General features: G+C 46.6%; 1 protein-coding gene across 2 annotated transcripts; it reads right to left on the bottom strand.

The window, feature by feature from the left end:
- Positions 1-529: 529 nt before the first annotated feature.
- On the bottom strand, positions 530-23,231 carry AKT1S1 (AKT1 substrate 1). 2 transcript variants are annotated; one of them, XM_066607222.1, is made up of 5 exons: positions 23,152-23,231; positions 17,161-17,656; positions 1,590-1,670; positions 1,063-1,211; positions 530-934 (listed from the first exon to the last, which is right to left on the bottom strand). In XM_066607222.1, exons 2-5 carry the CDS (start codon positions 17,636-17,638, stop codon positions 800-802), a joined length of 843 nt encoding a protein of 280 aa, XP_066463319.1. In that variant the 5' UTR covers positions 17,639-17,656; positions 23,152-23,231; the 3' UTR covers positions 530-799. The 2 variants fall into 2 exon arrangements, with proteins under 2 accessions (XP_066463319.1, XP_066463320.1); XM_066607223.1 differs by having other exon boundaries at positions 23,145-23,230.
- Between the last annotated feature and the right edge of the window lie 1,668 nt (positions 23,232-24,899).

The raw sequence follows: 24,899 nt of genomic DNA on the forward strand, positions 1-24,899 counted from the left end.
CGTATGTGTAAAAATGCACAATACAACTCATTTGTACAATGAAATGTCACGCTTGTGCGCATTTTACTGTTGGGACCTTTCACATGGGTGTGGAACACCCATTTGTAACAAAAAGCCATGTAGTCCAATTAGTTCCAGGTGTGTTCTTTCCTGCAAGACTGCACAATATCAGCATAATGTGAAACCCTCAGACTATGGTTTATGGTGTGCAAATGTGTGCTAATCGATCATGTTGCTTTTTTATATGCATGCAGAGAAAATAAAAAATAAAAAAATAAAAAATCCATCCATTGAAGTCAATGGGTTCTTTTCTCTGCATGCTCTGTGTGCAAATTTTGCACTTGCAAACACGTCTGTGTGAAGCCACCCTGAGGCCGTCTTCACATGGGCAAGAAAATTTGAGCAATTTGTACATTGCAAGATCTAGCCTAGTTATCCAGACAGTGCTATGGGGCCATACACATGAGTCCATGATTATTCCTGTATTGTGTACATACCTGTGCCCACACAATACCAGAGACCAACACAATTATGCATTCCCCTTTTATTGAGGCGTAATTAAAAAAATTGGAGTAAAATTTGGTCTTTTGCATCGAATTGAAAGAACTCATGTTTGAAAAATCTGGCCATGGGGAAGAAAATGATTAAAAGGGCATTAAAATTCACACTCCACATTAGGCAGGGAACCAGTCAGCCTCCTAATATGGGGTGGGCAGTTACTTCTTGGAGCTTCATCCGCTGATTTGTATTGAGTCCTTAGTGTTCAGTTCAGTGGTCAGATGAAGCCACTCACTACTCGTTAGTACTTCCTGTACTTGATCTGGAAGTCACCAGTATTCAGTCGAGGGCGAGGAAGGTCACCAAATGGTTGCGTGGTGTCATGAGCCAGGGCTCTCATGCTAGCAGCGATCCTATCCAGGTCTGGCGAAGGAAACTGGAGAAAAAGCTTTGTTTTAGTATACAGCAAAGGCTACAGCCTTAAATATCCCAAAAAGCCAAACTTTCAGTTTACATGACTATTATAAGACTCAGTTAAGCTAAGCAGAGACCTCCCAAACCCACCTTGCCACCTTCTTCATCTGATGATTTATTGTTCTGCCTCTTCTCCTTGAAGCCCCACACGGGCACAGTGACTGGCAGAGACTTTGCATACTGCTGGATGTTGCGCTTTGAAATGGGATGCCCTGGGGCATCTTCAGTCATGCTGCCATCTGCAAGAGATTATATACTTTATCCAACAAGCATGTAACCAGGTATCACTACATATGACCTCTGAGCACCTTACATTAAGGTGTCAAGTGAGTGGATGATTGTTTTGCATGTCACATCCCACATAGCACCCCCATTCCTGGCCAACTAAAAGGGGAACCCAGTACTAAGATGTACATATTCTTCAACTGCAGTTGATACCTTCAGAAGGTAAGAACACTACTGCTGAAGATCTTCAAATACAGGTTCCTGATTGGCTGCAAGTTGTTGCATATTTTGGTGCAGATCTGCAGCAAGCCAACTACATGTGAACACCCTAAAAGGTGATTCTAATAACCAAATTAAGAAGCTTATTAAAAAGTCAAACGGAAAGCCCTTACCATCGGTACTCTCTTCCGGATCAGATTCAAAGAAAGGTTCACAGTCTTGGCTATTTGAGTCTTCATCCATCACAAACATTCCTGGAAAGGAGAGAAAAAAAAAAAAAAAGTAGTGTTATGTACTTGCTGCATTGTGCTAGACCAGATATGCATTGATCCAACAGCGCCATCTAGAGGACCACTGACAGTAAAGCACCGAGTTGCTTGCCAAGATATAGCCTATGGTAGTTATCCTTAGACACACGGACTGCATAGACCTGTAGTGTTGCAGGAATAGCTACATTTAAACATAACTGCATGTCACTCATTTAGTGTAAAGTTGACCAACCCTTCAGGTTCACGTGACACCATGATTAATTGAGGGACAGACGATTTGGTGAAGTCTTTGATCACTATGATGCCTATAAAATGAAGAGCTTCTGCACCAATGCTAGATATATATTGAATCTATACATAAAGTGGCAAATAGCAACACCTGTTGGGTATTTATTAAGCTAGGCAACAAGGAGGGTGCAGTAATAAAGTGACCCTAAAGTGCCAAATTCCTGCACCATCTATAAAATCAGACACAAGAGTGACGTCTGGTACATCTCTACATTTTATTTCTCATTGATATTGAGTCCTAGTATTCAGCCTGTTAACATTGTCCTGAAACAAGTCTGGTCCAACCTTCATACAACATGGAGTTTTACCATCTAGGTTTCCCATTACCCACAGTATGAAATGGCTATGGAGCACAGTTAGGGTATGTATAGTTTGTGCATTCCATCTCTGAACCACATTTGGGCTGCAGCTATGGAGAGTGTTTATTGAAAATGCTTACAATTAGTGCAGAATTCCCAATGTGGAATCCAAAACAAGTGACCTCACATCTTGATTGGAGATGTGTGGTATAGAGTATGACATTGGTTCCCAGTGGAAGTAATGGGATTTGGATAGGCCATGGAATCAGTGCAGATTCTGCGGCGTGAATATACCCTTAGAATGCATTGACATGAAGGATGTTCTCATGTTAGTTTTGTGCAATGTGCCCAAAACTCAAGTATGAAATCCATTTTGAGTTGATTTATTCACACATAAGGAGAAAACTATGTTACAGCATGTTTCCTCACCCATTGTTTCGAATGCGTTCTGCAAAGACATTGCATGTGAGTGGGATACAGTATTCCCATTGAAGTCAATGGGAAACACTTGCGATCCTAATTTGTGGGGATTGCAGTGTCACAGCACCGATGTGACCTATAAGCAAACACTTTATAGCACTATATATAATTTTAAAAAAAGTGAAGTCAGCTGCATGCGACTACACCCCAAGAGCCCCTGATGGTAAGCTCAGGGTATGACAGATGATTGCAGGAAGGTCAAAGGTGAAATCCACTTTAACAGCCTGTGACTTCAAAGTCTTACAATGCAGTCTACAGGGAGTTAACTGGTGCCTTCATTGTTTTTACATACCTGTACTATTTGGAGAATACAAACCTTTACCATCTTCCCAGTCTCTACCTGCATATAATTGTGTGATTAGTAAAGCTAGTAGCTAAAGAGTTTAACACTAGTGGCAAACTGACCACACACACCCCAATATCTGCAGGAGATCACCCCTGACTGAAGGGCATTTGTACTTCTGTAGAAAAGGGGTGATCAAGGAGTCCCACTCTGGAATAAGTTAATGCTATACATGACCCCCTCTACCAGGCGAGGAAGAGTGAAGTTGGTGATTGCCCATGGATCTATTACATACTGTGGTCATCTCACTTTAGAGGCAGTTATGTCTGCATTACATTGACAGTTTGTAATGTGGCCATGCAGGGGGAGTACTTCACCATGTATAGAAATATTACATAACCCCATGGTAGCAGCCCTGCATATATCACTTATTGCTGCAGAGCAGAGAACATGCAAACTGGTGCATAAATCTCTTGTAATCTGAACAGTCTATGGGGTTTTAGTGTTATGCAGAAGACCGTTCTTAAGAAAATAGGCTTTTCATTAGCAGCAGAGAAAGGGCTCCAGCACACTGGTGTTTCTCTTGTGAATTTTAATGTGAGAGTCAATAGAACTTTCTAATGTTAAACACCATGCATGAAAAAAAATTATATACCGTATTTTTCGTTGTACTAGACGCACTGGTCTATAGGACGCACCCCCATTTTAGAGTGGGAAAATATTTGAACTCACCCAGGGACAGTGCAGGGTTAGTGCCAACCCAGGGACAGCGCAGGGTTAGTGCCAGGTGATAGAGCAGCAGAGGTCCGAAAACTGGCGTTCCATATCACAGCGGCACTTCTGTGCAGCAGGAGGAAGGAAGCAGTTTGGTGGAGGCAGGGAGCAGCAGTAGTACCCGCCAGCGCTCACGACCAATCAGAGGCATGTATGGGCGGCAGTGGGGAGGAGACTGGTCGCACATTTGTTAGTGCGATCGCGAGTTTAACATGCAATCGCGCTAACTAAATTGCGATCAGAACACATTTTTTGGCACATTCGCTCTATAAGACGCAACATCTTTTCCCCTCTGCTTTGGAGGGGGAAAAAGTGCGTCTTATAAAGCGAAAAATACGGTATAAAGTTTAACATTAGAAAGTCCTATTGACTGACACGAAAAATGCAAGTGTGCAGGAGCCCCAACAGAACGGACCCTACCAGTACTTACTAGGTCATACACCTGCAGGCCCCTAGTCAGCACCAAATTCACCAGATAAGCCTTTTTTTGGCCAGCACCATCCAAAAATTCCCATGGTGGGCAGAGTCAATCCAGTAGTAAGCACTGCAATGTCTCAATTTTCTACCAGCACATAAATAGTTAGAGCTAAGTGGCAAAAAACTTTCCTTCCCTTTTACTATAAGCAGCTTCCCATCTGTAGTTTCATAGCCCTTTATTCAAACGAGGCCACAAGACAAAGTGAGTTGCTGCTCCTGTACAGACAGGATTTCAAACACTAGACCTAAAGCACTTGGCCATGCAGTTGCCTACTATTAAAATGGAAGCTTAGCTTGGTGCCAGGTGGGTCCAAAATATTGCAAATTATGAGTACTTCAGCTTATCCTATAGTCTTAACAGCTAGTTTGGCAAATGCTTGTGTGTTGGCAGTATATCTGTTGCAAAGGGATATTCCATGACACTGTACTGAGGATTAATAGTATTGAAGGTGATTTCCAGAGGGACGTCCATTTTTCTGCAGAAACTGAGTCCAGAGCAGTTACACACTTCATAATGCCTACCGTTTCATTAGCAACAAGTTTCATTTCCTCAACAGGGAGAAATGGTTGAGGGAGTAAGGGTGGCTGGGACCTTAGGAGGCAGTGATCATGCTAGCCTTGAATAAAAAAGGGGAGGAAGACCTGAGAAGACTCAGACCTCAAGGTTGGATTTCAGAAAGGCAGATTTTAATAAACTCAGAAAGAGGATAGGAAGATTCCAATGACTGAATGTTCTTAAGGACAGAAATGTCCAAGAAGGTTGGGAAGTATTGCAAAATGAGATTCTCAAAGCACAATTGTTAACAATCCCTAAAAGGACGAATGGGAAGCATTTAAAGAGATCAGGATGAGTGTACACAGAACTTGCACACGTTAAAAACGAAGAAAAATATGTTTATCAATGGAAAGAGGGGGAAATAAGATTATAATGCGGTCTGCAGAAACTGTAGGGCAAGTGTCAGAAAAGCTAAAGCTAATAATGAATTGAGGCTTTCAACAAAGAGCAATAAACAAGGATTTTAGGGGTATGTCAAAAGCAAAAGAAATGTCAAAGATGCTATTGGATGCTTACAAGATGAAAACGGGGAATTTGTTAATGTTGAGAAGGCTGAACTTTTAAATTCCTATTTCGTATCTGTTTACTCCAGAAAGTAGATGGAACATCAACTGATCTTCCCTGTGCCATTGGGGGAATAAAAGAATGCAGGCCATCTATAAGCAGAGAGATGGTGAGGGAACCCTTAGCCAACTTAAATGAATTCAGGTCTCAAAGCCCAGATGGATTACATCCTAGGATACTAAAGAAGCCGTGGAGGTAATTGCTGAACCCCTCGCCATAATCTTTGAAAACTCCTGGAAAACAGGAAAATTCCCAAAAGATTGGAAAAAAGCAAATGTCCCCCATCTTCAAAAACCGGGAAGGTGGTGGTTCCAGGAAACTACAGGCCTGTGAGCCTGACTTCTATACTGGGAAAGAGCTTTGAACAAATTATTAAACATATATGCAAGTACTTGGATGAGAATGAGTAATTAAGCACAGCCAGCATGGGTTTGTAACAAGTCATGCCAGACTAATCTAATTTCCTTCTATGACAGTATCATTGACTGGGTTGATCAGGGAAATGAGGTGGATATAGTTTATCTTGACCTTAGTGAAGCATTTGATAAAAGTATCTTATACCATACTTATTGAAAAAAAGACCAAATATGTGATTGACAAGACAACTGTTAGGTGGCTTCACAACTAAAATTGACTGACTGTACTCAGTGGTCATAAATGGCTGCACACCCAAGTGGAAGAATGTATCAAGTGGGGTACCACAAGGCTGTGTCCTAAACCTAGTGTTTAATATTTTAATAAAATGTGGAGGAGGGAATTGATGGGAAACTAATCAAAGTTTGCCAATGACAAAGCTAGGAGGGATAGCTAACATTAGGGAAGAGTATTCAAAAAGATCTAGAAAAGCTTGAACAGCAGGTGGTAGCAGAATGGTATTTAACAAGGAGAAGTGCAAAGTCCTACATCTGGGCAAGAAAAATGAAGAAAGCACATACAGAATGGGAGGAATTGAGCTAAGCAGCAGCACACGTGAAAAAGACTTGGGTATACTAATAGATTATTGACTCATGTTCAGTCTATGATGTGATGCAGCAGCCAAAAAGCCAAACACAATTCTGGGATGTATTAAGAGAAGCATAGAGTCTAGATCACGTGAGGTTATCCCCCTCTACTCTTTAGTCAGACCTAATCGGGAATACTGTGTCCAGCTCTGGGTACCACACGAAAGAAAAAAAAATATAGATAAACCAGAGCAAGTTCAGAGAAGAGTTACCAAGATGGTGAGCGGTCTACAAATCATGTCTTATGAGGAACTGTTAAGCGATCTGGGAGTGTTTAGATTGCAAAAAAAGGCTTGGAGACTTAATAGCTGTCTACAAATATCTGAAGGGCTGTCACAGTGCTGAGGGATCAGCCCTATTTTCATATGTACAAGGAAAGACTAGAAGCAATGGGATGAAACTGAAAGGGAGGAGGCACAAATTAGATATTAGAAAAATACTTGAGTATTGATCACAGTGAGGGTGATCAATGAGTGGAACAGGTTACCACAGGAGGTGGTGAGTTCTCCTTCAATGGAAGGCTAGACATCTGTCTGGGATGATTTACTGAATCCTGCACTGAGCCGGGGGTTGGACCCGATGGCCCTGAAGGTCCCTTCCAACTCTATTGTAGGATTGTATGAACACACACACACACACACACACACACACACACTATTGACTTGTTTAAAAAAAAAGCATGAAAAAAAAAAAGCAGCAATAATTTTTGTGATAAAAAGCAGGACTGACAAAACCCACAATTCTGCCATGATTTTCACAGTGATATTGTGATTGCCAGTGTGAAGGAGCCCTTAGGAGCAATTTGCAGCCCAGCAAGAACAGTCATAGGGATACAGATATGAGGCAAGTACTGAGAATCTGAAACTTCTAGCACATCCTCCTCATGCAACAGACCACCAAATGAAAGTATCCTGGAATTGTCAAGTCCATGTAACCCCTTTAAGTGTTAATGGACACTTTCCCATAAAGACATGAATAACTTTGCAATTACAATGTTAAATGCCTCTATATTAACCTGTTTGTGCCCATGTCCAAAGTCTGTTGAGAATTCCACTTTCAAAGGTTAGGGCCACCAGATCTTAGATTTGCTACATGCTGTATCTGTCATGTCCTTAGACATCCTGCACCGATTGCTGGAGAGGTCCCTAGGAGCAAAGCCCAGAAAAACATCTCAATGAAACGGTTCACCTCCCTAAAGCACCAAAAACCAAGTTATGGTGCTGTTAGGTGACACCAAGCCAGGTGATGTATTTATGCTCACCTGTTCCCATGATCTGGTGCCATCACCCTGTAAAGTCTGTGTACAGAATAAATATCTGACTTTCCAGGTTCCCTTCAGTGTGTTCTCCCATAGACTCGTATGGTAGAGTGCGCATGAGGATCTGAAAGATCCTTGTCTGCTGCGTGATCTTGGCTAGGTGACAAAAGGAAAGTATAAAGAAAAACCTAACCCTACGCCTGGGTGAGTGTCACATCCCTAACAGCACCATAACTTAGTTTATGGTGTCATGGGAATGTGACAGGTTCCCTTTAAGGCAAAGTTCAGACTGCAGTATGCAAGTTACATCCAAGAATATTGGGCACAGCTCACCTTGGACCACATACACCTAAGTGTGCGGTCTGATCTGCAGGATCTGTGGAAATTGCATGTTCCAGTCTCTTACCCCCACAAGCAGCATGGGCCTGGGTGAAAGTGTTTGGGCTATAGCCACAGTTCATGTGCAGCCCATAAAAAACATAACAGTGTTATGTTGTATTCACATGGGTGTTTTTCATGCAGACTTCAGAATTTTTTTTGTCCAAAGAGCATGTTTATTTGAATGGGAATGGTGACATGGGGTTCTTTTTTTACTTGAATAGTTAAAAATAAATGCAGCATGGCCCATTTGTGTGTTTCAGTCAAAAGTTAGCAAGCCAACAGGTGACAAAAAGCCACACACCCAAGCCCTTTTGCACTCACATGATGCAAGTGCAATCTGTTTTTGAACACATGTAACCATTGTGATCTATATATCTAAATATAAAACAAACCAGGAAGTACAGAGCCAGTACATTGTGTATGAGAGGCAAATGCAAAAAGTCTTAAAAAAAAGTTACAAAAATGCATAATAATTGCCCAAAGTCATTTTAAGCTGAGCTCACACTGCTGTAAGTGGAACACTATGGGCCTCTTGCAGTGTTTTACAGCTGGCTCCGTCACATACCGTAAACTAGAACATGCTGCGTTTTAATTTCCGATCATGGATTACGCAATACTGAAATGCTGCTGTGAGCAGAACTGTGTAAGGCAATGCAATTGATTGCCCGAGCTACTGCGTATCACATGAGCAGACAGAGCCCATGGAATCCACAGTTCAAGTCTGGTTGGTGAGACTGGCCTTAAAGGGGTTGTCCCGCGCCGAAACGGGTTTTTTTTTTTCAACCCCCCCCCCCCCCCGTTCGGCGCGAGACAACCCCGATGCAGGGACGTACAGAAAGCTCACCGGAGCGCTTACCTTAATCCCCGCGCTCCGGTGACTTCTATACTTACCTGTGAAGATGGCCGCCGGGATCCTCTGCCTCCGTGGACCGCAGCTCTTCTGTGCGGTCCACTGCCGATTCCAGCCTCCCGATTGGCTGGAATCGGCACTTGACGGGGCGGAGCTACACGGAGCCCCATAGAGAACAGGAGAAGACCTGGACTGCGCAAGCACGGCTAATTTGGCCATCGGAGGGCGAAAATTAGTCGGCACCATGGAGACAAGGACGCTAGCAACGGAGCAGGTAAGTATAAAACTTTTTATAACTTCTGTATGGCTCATAATTAATGCACAATGTATATTACAAAGTGCATTAATATGGCCATACAAAAGTGTATAGACCCACTTGCTGCCGCGGGACAACCCCTTTAATACAGGCCTCAAGTTTTCACGAGACCTTGTTCTAAACAGATGTGCCCCTTCACTAGGCGCACCAGTAGGCTGCATGGACAGTGCTCTGAGTAAGACAATCCCCTCCCCATTACACATTCTAATTGGATAGTGAGGATGGCACTAGAGCATTACAGGGAAAGCAAGGAAGACTCAATGCTGATGTGTCATTTTCATAATTATGCCAGTTTACTTTGAAGTCAATAACAGGTCATTGTTTCCATTTTTTAAGTTGCTTCTGTGAACACTCCCTTAAGTACCAAAGCATTAAACTGGCAATTAAAAGGCAATGGGCATCCACTGACAATGGATGCTGAGCTGTCACATGCTCTGGTTTGGCAAAGCATTTCCATCTATGAAGAACCATAATAGACATTGAGCAAGCCCCCGTATGCTGTCCAATGCAAGTTTCTCAGGTGCAGCTGTGTGAACATGGCCTTACCTGTACTTGACGTGCACTGGAAGCCAAGTGAGAAGAGCATGGTGCTTCAGGGTAAGCTCATATGGCACATCTACTGGCACTCTTACAATGGGAAATAACTCCCTGTACAGCTAGACATGTAGGACACTTCCTTCTAGATAGCCAGACTATTGTCCTCATGTGTTGTTACCAGTCACTGCTAGGTAGTTGTGCCAGGAGGGATGGGCATCAACAGGTGATGTCACCCAGCTTTCTGAGAAGTGGCCTCATCTTAAAGTGGCATGTGATGCATCTTCTACATCTATGAAGATGTCTGCTACTCTGTGACAGTAGCTGTAACTGCGGCCACACTGGTGGGGGGGGGGGGGGGGGGGAAATTCTTACCAGATAGTTCTCATTAGATGTATTTTATTCTGAAATCCACATAGAAGATGCGATATTTCGACCACTGTTGCTTTGGTCTTCGCCTTCTACCTCTATTGACTGTATTTGCATTGGATGCTAGGAGTCCAGCATCCAGCTAGGCTTGCACGGATCAGATATTCCCACGGCTATTTTTTATGCTGCAGTTCCTACTTCCATTGCCTTACACTGGTGGTCACCTAGCCTTCCAAGAAGCCAGTGTAACCAAGAACAGTTGCTCCTATGGAAAGGGTTACTCCACCTCAGACTTCTAGAATACACGATATAGGAGTCTGGTAGATGGAAGCCCCCAGCCTGACTGACCACATACTGTGCTATGCCAGTCCAATAACCCCTATAAAAGTGAGCAGGAGTACTACAAACAGCACAAGACAGCTTTGTCGTATGGGTAAACCACCATGTACACAGGAGTACTTCCATTGCTGCCGTGATGGAAATACCCATTTAACATTCACTGAAGGTCTGTCAGATCTTCACTGTCTGCTGCAACACACTTCTGTATAGTTAAACATGGACATTCAATAGTCTGAAGCAAATTTTCTTAGAACTGCATTATTGCCGTTACTTCTCCTGGAAATGCATGATCAACTTGATAGCTGGGGAGCCCAAGGCCGCCTTTCCGATTGAGGGAGGAGGGAGAGAAAGGGAAAAAAAAAAAAAAAAAAAAAAAAAAAAAAGCTTGCGGCTTAAACACCTCCCAGCCGAATCTTGCGATAATGTCAGCAAGGTCATGAAGCCACAACTAAGTGGACTTTTAGCCACATGCTTTACTTGGAACACTGCCCAGAGGTGGCGGTACATGCTGGTTGATTTGCTTATAACTAGAGATGAGCGAGCACCAAAATGCTCGGGTGCTCGTTACTAGAGACGAACTTTTCGCGATGCTCGAGGGTTCGTTTCGAGTAACGAACCCCATTGAAGTCAATGGGCGACCTGAGCATTTTTGTATATCGCCGATGCTTGCTAAGGTTTTCATTTGTTAAAATCTGGGCAATTCAAGAACGTGATGGGAACGACACAGAAACGGATAGGGCAGGCGAGGTGCTACATTTTGGGCTGCATCTCAAGTTCCCAGGTCCCACTATTAAGCCACAATAGCGGCAAGAGTGCCCCCCCCCCCAACAATTTTTACTTCTGAAAAACCCTCATTAGCAAGGCATACCTTAGCTAAGCACCACACTACCTCCAAAGCACAATCACTGCCTGCATGACACTCCGCTGCCACTTCTCCTGGGTTACATGCTGACCAACCACCCCGCACGACCCAGTGTCCACAGCGCACACCAAAGTGTCCCTGCGCAGCCTTCAGCTGCCCTCATGCCACACGCTGGCCTCATAGCCACACCACCCTCATAGCCACACCACCCTCATGTCTATTTATAAGTGCGTCTGCTATGAGGAGGAACCGCAGGCACACACTGCAGAGGGTTGGCACGGCCAGGCAGCGACCCTCTTTAAAAGGGGCGGGGCGATAGCCCATAATGCTGTACAGAAGCAATGAGAAATCCAATTCTGTGCCACCTCCATCAGGAGCTGCAAATGTGGGCATAGCAATGGGGGAACCCATGTGCCACACACTATTCATTCTGTCAAGGTGTCTGCATGCCCCAGTCAGACCGGGGTTTTGTTTTTTTTATAACTAGTCACAGGCAGGTACAACTCCGCAATGGGAATTCTGTGTGCACCCACAGCATGGGTGGCTCCCTGGAACCCACCGGCTGTACATAAATGTAACCCATTGCAGTGCCCAGCACAGCTGAGATAACGTCAGGTTTAATGCAGGTGGTCTTCGGCCCACACTGCATGCCCCAGTCAGACTGGGGTTCTTTAGAAGTGGACACATGCAGTTACAACTCCGTGTGGACTGACAGCATGGGTGGATTCCAGGAAGCCACTGGCGGTACATAAATATATCCCATTGCAGTGCCCAGCACAGCTGAGGTAACGTCAGCTTTAATGCAGGTGGGCTAAAAATTACTAGGACTACAATGTAGGCGAGGGCCCCAAAAAATTGGTGTACCAACAGTACAAATGTACTTCAGAAAAATTGCCCATGCCCAACCAAGAGGGCAGGTGAAACCCATTAATCGCTTTGGTTAGTGTGGCTTAATTTGTAACTAGGCCTGTAGGCGGCCCAGTTAAAATAAAAATTGGTTCAGGTGAAAGTTTCAACACTTTATTGAATTGAGAATTGAAACGTATAAACATTGCTTACAAAAGTTATATGACTGAGCCTTGTGGGCCTCAGAAAAAATGCCCGTTCGGCGCGATTACGTGAGGTTTCAGGAGGAGGAAGATGAATATAATACACAGATTGATGACGCTAAAAGGTCCCTGTTTTTGATGGTGATAGAGAACGATGCTTCCATCCGCGGGTGCAGCCTACATATTGTTTAGGTATTGCTGCTGTCCGCTGGTGAAGAGAAGTCTGGGGAAATCCAGGCTTTGTTCATCTTGATGAGTGTAAGCCTGTCGGTTGACAGGCAGGTACGCTTATCCGTGATGATTCCCCCAGCCGCATTAAACACCCTCTGACAAGATGCTAGCCGCAGAACTAGCAAGCACCTCCACGGCATACAGCGCGAGTTCAGGCCACGTGTCCAGCTTCGACACCCAGTAGTTGTAGGGGCAGAGGCATCACGGAGGACGGTCGTGCGATCGGCTACGTACTCCCTCACCATCCTTCTACAGTGCTCCTGCTGACTCAGCCTTGACTGGGGAGTGGTGACAGTCTTGCTGGGGAGCCATAAAGCTGTCAAAGGCCTTGGAGAGTGTTCCCCTGCCTGTGCTGTACATGCTGCCTGATCTCTGCGCCTCCCCCGCTACCTGGCCCTCGGAACTGCACCTTCTGCCACTAGCGCTGTCGGATAGGAATTTTACCATCAGTTTGTCCGCCAGGGTCCTGTGGTATAGCATCACTCTCGAACCCCTTTCCTCTTCGGGTATGAGTGGAAAGGTTCTCCTTATACCGTGGGTCGAGCAGTGTGTACACCCAGTAATCCGTAGTGGCCAGAATGCGTGTAATGCGAGGGTCACGAGAAAGGCATCCTAACATGAAGTCAGCCATGTGTGCCAGGGTACCTGTACGCAACACATGGCTGTCCTCACTAGGAAGATCACTTGCAGGATCCTCCTCCTCCGGCCATACACGCTGAAAGGATGACAGGCAAGCAGCATGAGTACCCTCAGCAGTGGACCAAGCTGTCTCTTCCCCCTCCTACTCATGCTTCTCCACCTCCTCCTCCACGCGCTGAGATAGACAGGAGGGTGCTCTGACTATCCAGCGACATACTGTCTTCCCCCGCCTCCGTTTCCGAGCGCAAAGCGTCTGCCTTTATGCTTTGCAGGGAACTTCTCAAGAGGCATAGCAGAGGAATGGTGACGCTAATGATTACAGCATCGACGCTCACCATCTGGGTAGACTCCTCAAAGTTTCCAAGGACCTGGCAGATGTCTGCCAACCAGGCCCACTCTTCTGTAAAGAATTGAGGAGGCTGACTCCCACTACGCCACCCATGTTGGAGTTGGTATTCCACTATAGCTCTACGCTGCTCATACAGCCTGGCCAACATGCGGAGCGTAGAGTTCCACCATGTGGGCACGTCGCACAGCAGATTAAACCGATGTTGCAGGGTGCGCAGGGTGGCAGCATCCGTCTTGGACTTGCGGAAATGTGCGCTGAGCCGGCGCACCTTTCCGAGCAGGTCTGACAAGCGTGGGTAGCTTTTCAGAAAGCGCTGAACCACCAAATTAAAGACATGGGCCAGGCATGGCATGTGCGTGAGACTGTCGAGCTGCAGAGCCGCCACCAGGTTACGTCTGTCACACACGACCATGCCCCGTTGGAGGCTCAGTGGCGAAAGCCAGCGGTCGGTCTGCTCTGTCAGACCCTGCAGCAGTTCGTGGGCCGTGTGCCTCTTCTCTCCTAAGCTGAGTAGTTTCAGCACGGCCTGCTGACGCTTGCCCACCGCTGTGCTGCCACGCCGCGTGACACCGACTGCTGGCGACGTGCTGCTGCTGACATCTTGATTGCGAGACAGGTTGCGTAGGAGGAGGGTGGTTTAGTGGAGGAAGCATACACCGCCGCAGATACCAGCACCGAGCTGGGGCCTGCAATTCTGGGGGTGGGTAGGATGTGAGCGGTCCCAGGCTCTGACTCTGTCCCAGCCTCCACTAAATTCACCCAATGTGCCGTCAGGGAGATAGTGGCCCTGCCCGCCTGTGCTTGTCCATGTGTCTGTTAAGTGGACCTTGGCAGTAACCGCGTTGGTGAGGGCGTGTACAATGTTGCGGGAGACGTGGTCATGCAGGGCTGGGACGGCACATCGGGAAAAGTAGTGGCAACTGGGAACCGAATAGCGCGGGGCTGCCGCCGCCATCATGTTTTTGAAAGCCTCCGTTTCCACAAGCCTATACGGCAGCATCTCTAGGCTGATCAATTTGGCTATGTGCACGTTTAACGCTTGAGCGTGCGGGTGCGTGGCAGCGTACTTGCGCTCAAACACTTGCGCTAGCGACGGCTGGACGGTGCGCTGAGAGACATTGGTGGATGGGGCCGAGCACAGTGGAGGTGAGGGTGTGGGTGCAGGCCAGGAGACGGTAGTGCCTGTGTCCCGAGAGGGGGGTTGGATCTCAGTGGCAGGTTGGGGCACAGGGGGAGAGGCAGTGGTGCAAACCGGAGGCGGTGAACGGCCTTTGTCCCACCTTGTGGGGTGCTTGGCCATCATATGCCTGCGCATGCTGGTGGCGGTGGCTCCCCAGCTGATCTTGGCGCGACAAAGGTTGCACACCACTGTTCGTCGGTCATCTGCACTCAGTGAAAAACTGCCAGACCTTTGAGCACCTTGGCCTCTGCAGGGTGGCATGGCGCGAGGGGGCGCTTTGGGAAACAGTTGGTGGATTATTCGGTCTGGCCCTGCCTCTACCCCTGGCCACTGCACTGCCTCTTGCAACCTGCCCTCTTGCTGCACTTGCCTCCCCCTCTGAAGACCTGTCCTCAGTAGGCTTAGCAAACCAGGTGGGGGTCAGTCACCTCATCGTCCTGCTGCTCTTCCTCCGAATCCTGTGTGCGCTCCTCCCTCAGACTTACTCCAATTACTACTACCTGAGTGATAGACAACTGTGCCTCATCGTCGTCGTCCTGCTCACCCACTGAAAGCTCTTGAGATAGTTGCCGTAAGTCCCCAGCCTCATTCCCCGGACCCCGGGAACTTTCCAAAGGTTGGGCATCGGTCATGACAAACTCCTCCAGTGGGATAGGAACCATTGCTGCCCATTCTGGGCAGGGGTCCGAGAACAGTTCCTGGGAGTCTGCCTGCTCCTCAGAATGTGTCATTGTAATGGAGTGAGGAGGCTGGGAGGAAGGAGGAGCAGCAGCCAGAGGATTCAGAGTTGCAGCAGTGGACGGCATAGAACTCTGGGTGGTCGATAGATTGTTGGATGCACTTTCTGCCGTCCACGACAGGACTTGCTCACACTGCTCATTTTCTAATAAAGGTCTACCGCGTGGACCCATTAATTGTGAGAAATGTGGGGACGCCAGAAACGTGCCTCTCTCCTAATCCCACAGCAGTCGGCTGTGATACACCTGGATCAGGAGCTCGGCCTGTGCCCACACCCTGACTTGGGCCTCCGCGTCCTCGCCCGCGTCCTCTAGGCCTACCCCTACCCCTCAGCATGGTGTATTACCAGTAGTGCAGAAACAGAACGCTGTAATTAAATGTGCCGCTTATTGGCCTGTGGTTGGAGGCTGACTTCGCTTACGGAACGCACAGCAGAGCCAGGAAAGAATTTTGCGCAAGCCTGTAGTGAGATGTAGGTGCGTATGACTGAGCTAGTGGAATTCACAGCGCAGAAGCAGTCAAGTGTCCAAAGGCCAGTAGTAGGCCTTAAGTGTTTTGATTCTATTTTTTTAAAGGCTGAGCTGAGACAGCAGACAGATACTTTAGGCAGTGTATATATGTATACTGTTTCCCTCTGGACAGGATGACGGCGGTGATGTAACGGGCAACGCAGAGCCAGGAAAGAATTTTGCGCAAGCCTGCTGTAACACTTAGCTGTGTAATAATTAGGACTACTACCCCCAGCAGAGACGCAGTACACTCAAGACGGTCACAGGCAGCCCAAACATAGTATTTTTCTCAAATTTGTTTGAAAAAGCCCACTGCCTATATAGACAGTTTATCTTTCACCTTTCCCACTGTCCCTGCCTCACCAGTACTGGCCCTATACTCTGTACAATGACTGCAGACTGAGGACGCAATGCTCTGCACGCCCGATATATACACATAAAAAAAAAATAAAAAAAAATTGTGCAACACTGCTAAAAGCAGCCTCAACAGTACTGCACACGGTCAGATGTGGCCCTAAGAAGGACCGTTGGGGTTCTTGAAGCCTAAAATAACTCCTAACACTCTCCCTATAGCAGCTCCAGCATCACCAGCACTGTCCCTGATCTGTCAGAATGCATCTGTGGCGAGCCGCGGGAGGGGCCGATTTATATACTCGGGTGACACCTGATCTCGCCAGCCACTCACTGCAGGGGGGTGGTATAGGGCTGGAACATCACAGGAGGAAGTTGTAATGCCTTCCATGTCTTTCTATTGGCCAGAAAAGCGTGCTAACGTCTCAGAGATGAAAGTAACTCGAACATCGCGTGGTACTCGTCTCGAGTAGCGAGCATCTCGAACGAGTACGTTCGCTCTACTTATAACCCCATCTGGATCAACTACAGGCATTGCTGCACTGTGCAATTAGTGACAGACTGCAAAGATATGATTGTATTTGTCAGTGGTGTACAAAACCCAAGTTAGTCTATTCATGCATTCCAAGGGGGAATAACAGAAACTGCACAATGAGTTACAAGAAAAGCTATACCAGAATTGTTAAATGTAGAACACAAGTATTTACTAAAACACTGATGTCAGGGGAGTTGAGCAATAGCTACCCTCTGTATTAACCATGCACACTGCAGGCATTGTTCCATCTGCGCACCCCTCACCTGTTGAGTCGCTAGGAGCATTGTCAGTAGACTTTTGCAGATTGCCTTCCTTGAAGTCATAGTCCTCATCCTCAGGGGTGTCAAGTTGAGGGATCTGGTCAGGCACCTCACTGTGAGGGCCCTGCTTAGCCCTCTCATTGTCCTCAGTCACAGAAAAGCCTTCCTTGCCGTATATAGAAGGGTAGCTCTTGGAATAAGAGTTCTGTCTACCCCCAGAAGTCTCCATGACTGCCTTGTTGATTGGTAAGGGGCTGGTAAAAGCAGTGGTTTTATGTACTACAGCAATGTCATCAATGTATCTCTGGGAGGCCTCCAGGAGCACTCCACTACCATGAACGGCGTACTCGAAGTTGGTAAGCATCTTAGACTTGTATGCCGTGATCAGCACAATGTCATTTCCAGTCTGTCTACGATATTTCTCTGAAGCACTGATTAAGGCCTCCCAGGCCTCCTTGTGGTTGTCAGCCATGTCAGTCATACTTGAGATGTTTCCGCCCTGCAAGAAGAAAAAAAAAGTCACAAGTTATTAAAGAACTTCCTGCCCAAGATAGTTATTCAAGCAACCCTCTGGTTTGGAAACAAACTTCTGTCCTGGACCGGAGGGGCAGGAGATACATTACCTGCAGTTCTCTGCCATACCTCCAAGCCAATGGTTCATATACAATCTTTAGACTGTCCAATCCCCATAGTAGTCACACTGATGTACTAAGGTACTATACATGCTCTTTTGGCTAGAACTGCTCACATGATCAGCACTGGCCAACATGCATTAGGCTGGGTTTACACAGGGTGGATTTGCCGTGGTTTTGCCGCAGCAGATCCACCCGCGGCAAAACCGCCCACTAATCTCGGGATTAGCCAGCCATGTGGACGAGGTTTCTCAGAAATCTCGTCCACACGGGACGGCTAATCCGCTGCGGTAAATCCGGTTGAAACCACGGCTGCGGTTTCAAAAGAAGCAGCATGTCTGTTTACTTTCGTTTTTTGTTTATTTACGTCACGGCCGCGCTCTCCTCTATGGGAGCGCCGGCCGCAACGGAAAAGCATGCGGCCGGGCCGCGTCAAAGCCGCCACAGCTTAAACCGCGGCGGTTCTCCTGGCGGAAATCTCGCGGTTTTTGCTGCGGCCAAACCACGAGATTTCTGACGGGAATACGCCCTGTGTGAAATTTGCTGCAACCACCATGGATGACTGAAGACAAAGCCCAAAACTGGAGTAGTACACCCCACCCTGCCCATAACAGAATCTTCTTCTGAAACTGAAAGGTCATTTTAAAAGGCTACACTGAACTTTGACTTTTTGGAGAACAGAGTCCCTGTGCCTCCCATTGTAGGTGAAGCAAACCAAGTACCCCTGATGCTCTCCATTATGGTCTATGGACATTACAGGCTTTACAAGCTCACTGCAAGCTGTCCCTGTAAACAGCAGCTTTGCCGATACAATGGGCATCATGCACCATACTGCTTGTCATGGTACATAAGTGTCCTTTAGGAATTTGTTGCAGTTTGTGGGGGGGGGGGGGGGGCGGGGGGGAAATTACCATCAGGGTTGTCACCCAACTTCTATGTAGCCTTGAGTGCTAGGATGCATCTCTGCATTCAAGGCATATTTGCCATTCACAAGTCTGGGAAAGCAGAACAAGTCCATGCCATCACAAGGCTAGTGCTCTAGCGCAGACGACCTGTGCGGTGCGAGAACGCTGGAGCGGCCCCTTCAACGGGACAGAAGAGGCAGACTGCACAAGCGTGTCCAATTAAGCCAGGAGAAGGACTTGGTCGGTGCTGGGGAGACGGGGACGCCAACACAAAGGGGGGGGGGGGGGACCCCTGTAGGCAAGTATATAACTTCTGTATGGCCAATATTTAATGCACAATGTATATTACAAAGTGCATTTATATGGCCATACAGAAGTGTTTAACCCCACTTGCTTTCGCGGGACAACCCCTTTAAGGCTGTATGACGGTCCTCGAAAAACCCTTAAAACACAAGCCTTTAGGATATTTCCAAAGGGGCTGAGGTACATTGCAGGGGTTCACCCAGCTCCATTAGTCAACCCATTCAGTCTAAGCAGATTACCAAGAGTCCTTCAGGGGATCCAACTACTTAAAGGAGTCGGACACATTATATGGATTATTAAATACACCAATTTGTGGCAGGGAAGAAGAGAACTTACCAGTTTATCTACTGTTTTAAGTCATATTCAAGTCATATTCCCCAACTCAGTCTTTGCAACTGCTGCCATGCCACTCTTATCCACTGCAGCACATGAAACGGAGGGGCTGCTGACCAGGGCACAGCTATGCCCACGCTTGCAGGAGGTGTGCACAATTGCTGCTCTCCAGAATTACTGCTTTGGGACCAGAGCAGTCAATATGCATGAACCCTGTGTATAGGCAGCCGCACATTCACCATCCAGGACATACGCAGCTGCTTATAGCAACGGCTGTGCTGGGTGCAGCTGCCAGCTAGTTCAGTAGTCTCCTGATCGCACGTGCACTTATAAGGGCTCACCCACACAAGCATATGTTTGCTTATTACACAGTGCTAAAAACACATTGGGCCAATCAAACACACAAAACACACGTGTAAAGGGAAAAAAAGCATTTCCTATTTTGGTGCTTAATATGCTAGTTACAAGTTATGGGCAGTAAATACATATTACACATGTATTGTGCATCATAAACAAATATGCATACAATACACAGCAAACATACCCCAGTGTGACCCCAACAGGGGGTCTCGGCATAAGCATACTACTAACTGCACATCCACTGCTCCAGGACCATACATAGATAAGCAGAAGTTCTGGCATGGACATGCCCTGGTCAGAAGCCCTCCAGTAGTGCACGCTGCAGGGCATGAGTGGCATGGCAGCAGCTTGGAAGCTTTTCTGAATCAAGGGGCATGACTAAAACAGAAAAAGGTTTTAGGAAGAAGATATATTAGCAAGCATTTTCTTTGTGCCCATCACTCTTTTGGATATTTATTAAGTACCTATAAAGTGGCCAACCCATTTACACTTGCAGTCATGTTCAGTACACTTTAGTATATTTTTTGCTGTGCTGTTGCTTAGCAATGGTTCTTATACCTGCAGCTTATAAACAATGTAATTATGTATGAGCTGCAGGTATATATGCACCAATAGAGAACAATGGGCTGTATCTCATGCATACAAGTAATAAAATAGAACATGCTGCGTTCTATTTTGCGAGTATGCAGCTCTGGTGAGAATTGCGTAAGAGCAATGTAATACATTGCCTGCAAGATACCACATATACAGCGTACAGAGCCTGCGTAATACACACCAATATGGTCGCGTGAGATCAACCTAAGAGTTGAACAGTACAAGCTTAAACTAAACAGTCCTAAACCATGCCAGATTTCACAGTAAGGGCTTACTTACATTGGCATGCATAATACAGAGAGCTTAAACCCCGTTGACATGCATTATGTTACACACAAACCATTTGGGTCCATATTACAGTCCAAAATAGTCCATTAAGGGGGGGGGGGCATAAATATGCATGCATATACACACACACAAGCAATAGGGCCTTGTTTTAGCTGCACATGTTAAAAATGCAATTAACCCTTTCCAAGCCACTGTCTGACCTCTGAAGACATTGTGATTTAAGGCTGTACAGCTCCGATGTTGGAAGACATCCATCGGGGTTCTCTTACTGTATATTGCCAGCCTCTCTGCTGTCAGGGCCAATCCAATGTGTCACCTCATGCAGTACCGGCTTTAGCCAGCATATAGCGCCGTTGTATAACAGCAGAAAAAGAGTAAGCCCCCTACGATAACCAGGATACAAATTGGATTGGAAAGGGTTGATATGCACAAAAAAAAAAAAAAACAACTAATGACAATATACAAGGAATATGCTGCATATGGTTCAGACCAAAACTGAATAGGTCTGTGTGAATGAGCTCTCTGGGTCCTTTTCCACAGGATGATTCTCTGGTACTTATGTTCGACAGTCGTCCCAGCGATAACTGTTCATGCTTTCACACAAGAGCAATAATCACTCAGTGAATGGAGGCAGAGTGAAAGGAGATCACATCAGCCCACCTGCATTCACAGCAAACAGGTAGTCATTCATAGATGAACGACTGCCTGTTCACACAGGCCAAGTGTCTAGGGTGGTTTAGTGAATGAATTATTCAGCATTCACCAGTTCTCTGCCAGCTCTACACTAAATAATCGGTCAGATTGCTGCGATTCAGTGAGAATCTGAAGGATAATTTCTCTGTAGGAGGGCCTAGACTGCTGAGTGATAAGAGATTCTTTAGATTGACTGTCTAGTATAACTTTCTATCACCTATTGGGTTTTGTTTACACCAAAGTGTAACAATGTAAATATTTTGATGCATAATGTTGTTACATTTAGGCCATGGACACTTTTCATGCAGCCACACTTTATCACACCTGTCAGTGTCAAAACAAAAGCAAACCACACACTTTGCAAGTGTGATGCAAACCATGTAAGACCATTTTCTGCCACAGTTTCACCAGAAAGCTGACAGATTTTCAATAGAAGTGTCACCCCTTTGTGTTTAAACCCCTTAGCTCTTTCATATCTCTGCTTGTAGTCAGTGAACAGGAGCATTCCTGTTCACCGCCACAGCTCCAGTACTTCTCAGATCCAGTCGTGTTAAGTTTGGGAAGCCGCACCCCCATTATTCACAAGCCTAAAGACATTTTGTCTGCCTCCCACAAACACAAAAATAGCGTCCATAGCATGTCAGATACAGCGGCTCAGCTCTAGCATACCTTTAATAGGGAACTCTACATATAATGGCAAAATACCAGTTCTACTGATAGTGATTACAGTGCAGTTACCTCCAGTGATCACAAGTGACATATCCAGTCATTTACTTTCAGTTTTCCCCTCTACCTGGCCCAGACCACCATGGTGACTTTCTAGCTACCACTCATCTCTGCTGACTTTGTAACAGACCTCTTTGTCTGTGCTCTCAGCACACCACTTCCCTATACTATTCGCAAGCCTCCATCATGCTACCCCTGTAATAATGCCAACGAGCCATTACTGCCAATTAGTGATCTCAAACAGACTGCTCCCCATGCCACCCCAGACTGCTCACCTATCACAAACCGCTCCCCAGCATCCCCTTCTCTTACAGAGTGCTGAAGACCCCTCATCATACGATGAGCCTCCATCCCTCAGCTCATTCTCTACCCGCTTCCCCCTTTAAATGCTTCCTTTGCTCCCAGCACCCCTTAATTTTTTTCTCCCTCCCACCAGTCATAGTAAGACCAGACCAGAGGGGGCCAACATGCTATCAACCACCATACAGAAGTGGTGTAGTACCCACATCTGGAGGTATTATTAGGTTCCTCAGATTATAGCCATGCTAATTCTGTTTGACTGCAGAGAAAGAGGGGTCTGTGTCTCCCCCCTTCCTGCTTACAGGCCCAGCCACCAGTGCAATCCCTACAGCTATATCACTGGAGCCATGGGCTCTAGGACATTCATGAGATGGAGATTTATCTGCAGGGTTAGCTCTAATTGCACAAAGTTATATAGGATTACATCAGACTCCAGATTACTGCAGAGCCAACAGCACAGCTGCAGGAACTGCATACCATCTGGTGCTCTCTGTTATCAGCCACTGCAGGTTAGCTGTAACTAAAGTGAAGAGACCACCAGAGAAGCCCCTGCAGCTCCCATTCCTCCAGTCATGTGCATGTTAGAAGCTGCACACTTCTGATTTTAGATTGCCCCCCCCCCCTTCAATAGTTTAGCCAAAACTTCTATTTGCAGGAACAGGCAGAGAAAACTTGCAAGTTAGTGACAGAACTACAAATCCCAGCATGCCCCAAATCACAACTGCAAGGCAGGGAATGCTGGGACCTGTGGGTCCACAATGGTAAGAGCAGCCGTTGAGGAGGCGGCCGTACCCGGGGCTGTACGGGATGCCGGTGACCGGGCACACGTATGGGGACAACAAGCAGCACACACTTGTTACCTGCAGCCGATCCAAACCCAGAGCCCCCAAGGGTCGCACAACCACGAACGTCACAGCAGACCTGTCCCCCTCCACGCCCACCACCCTTTATAGCTCCTAGCTCCGCCTCTTCAAGCCATGTCCACGCCCCTCGACTCCCGTGCCAGGAACAAAGATGGAGTAGGGTTTCCCAGGTGGTTTCTAGAGAGTGTTTCAGCAGATTTCATCCAGGGAATACTGTATAAATGTGACTGTTAGGTCAATGCTTGACTGTTTTAGTAAAATAGATCTGGGAAAGACGTTTGCGAGTTAGTCAGTTGCCCTTAACCAAGATGGCGCGGCCGCATCAGTGCGGGAGGCAGGTGACATTGGCCACGCCCCGCAGATTGTTTATTTCATAGCGCAGTTAGAAGCAGACGGTCCCGTAGGACCCGTTTAATCCTCCAGCGGTGTGTAATAACAGTGTGTAAACCCCGGGGGCGGGCGAGCAGCACCGCACAGAAGAAGATGCCTGATGGAAACCTTTAACTGTTCCCTCGTGCACCCAGGCGTGTGTGAGAGGTGTGGGACATATGCAGTGCTCCTCCTTTACAATGGGGCACACAAATAAACGTGCAAAACTAGTGCAGCGTGCTCCATCTCTTCCCTAAGGGTATATTTACATGTCGCGTGTATATTACAGCAATGTGGGAAATGGGACATCACAGTATAAAAATGTCCCACATTTCCTAGTCCTGGGATCCTTTGTATCCTGACACATGAGTTACTCAAAGAACAATAACAATAAATGCACTCAATTTGGATTACATAAAGCCGCGGTATTTATTAACCACTTAATGCGGCCCCTTTTTTTTGCCATTTTCGTTTTTTTTATCCCCCTTTTAATAAAAAATTATTAAAACTCTTTTATTTATCCATCGCCGTCGCTGTATGAGGGCTTGTTTGTTGCAGGACGTGTTGTATTTTTCAATGGTGCTATGTAATGTACTGAAAAACTTTTTAAAAATTCTAAGTGGAGTGAAATGGAAAAAACAAAATTCTGCCATCTTTGAGTGCGTCTTGTTTCTACGGCCCACAAACTGCAACAAAAATTACCTGATAACTTTATTCTATGGGTCAGTACGATTACTACGATACCAAACTTAGGGCACATTTAGACGACCGTATATCGGCTGGGTTTTCACGCCCAGCCGATATACAGCGTCTCTCTCTGCAGGAGGAGGAGGCTGGAAGAGCCGGGAGCAGTGCTCTGAGCTCCCGCCCCCTATCTGCCTCCTCTCCACCCCCTCTCCGCCCCTCGGCACTATTTGCAATGAGAGGATGCGGGACGGGGGCGGGGCTAAGTTTTGGGAATTAGCCCTGCCCCACCCCATCCCGCCTCTCCTCATTGAAACCTCATGGAGGTTCCGTCGCAGATCTGGCACAAAATACCAGAAGAAAAAATTCTCCATGCAGCGCTTTTTCTTCTGGCAAAACGCTGGGCAGCTATAATCAATGGGGTCCGTTCAGCATTGTTCAGTTCTGCCATTCGGCCAGGGGATTCCCCTTTCCTGCTCTCCCAACGGAGCAAGAAACCTGAACCCCTGACGCAGAGGTAAAACTACCCTCAATTGTATTTTTTTATGGCTGACCTGCTGCTTTGTGCATAGTGATGGCACAGAAAGAATGATGTATTTTAACAATATTATACTTAAAGAGGTTTTCCAGGGAAATACTATTGATGACCTATTATCAGGATAGGTCATCAATAGTTGATCGTCCGGGGTCCG

Source organism: Eleutherodactylus coqui, chromosome 6 (genome assembly GCF_035609145.1).
Source record: "Eleutherodactylus coqui strain aEleCoq1 chromosome 6, aEleCoq1.hap1, whole genome shotgun sequence".
NCBI classification, from domain to species: Eukaryota; Metazoa; Chordata; class Amphibia; order Anura; family Eleutherodactylidae; genus Eleutherodactylus; species Eleutherodactylus coqui.

Excerpts from the sequence above, each read along its gene's own strand:
- AKT1S1 (XM_066607222.1), bottom strand. The coding sequence starts at position 17,638 with ATGACTGACATGGCTGACAACCACAAGGAGGCCTGGGAGGCCTTAATC. Across the intron at positions 1,671-17,160 it reads TGCTCCTAGCGACTCAACAG|GAATGTTTGTGATGGATGAA; the intron begins GTGAGGGGTGCG and ends TCTCCTTTCCAG. Across the intron at positions 935-1,062 it reads CAGATGAAGAAGGTGGCAAG|TTTCCTTCGCCAGACCTGGA; the intron begins GTGGGTTTGGGA and ends CTTTTTCTCCAG.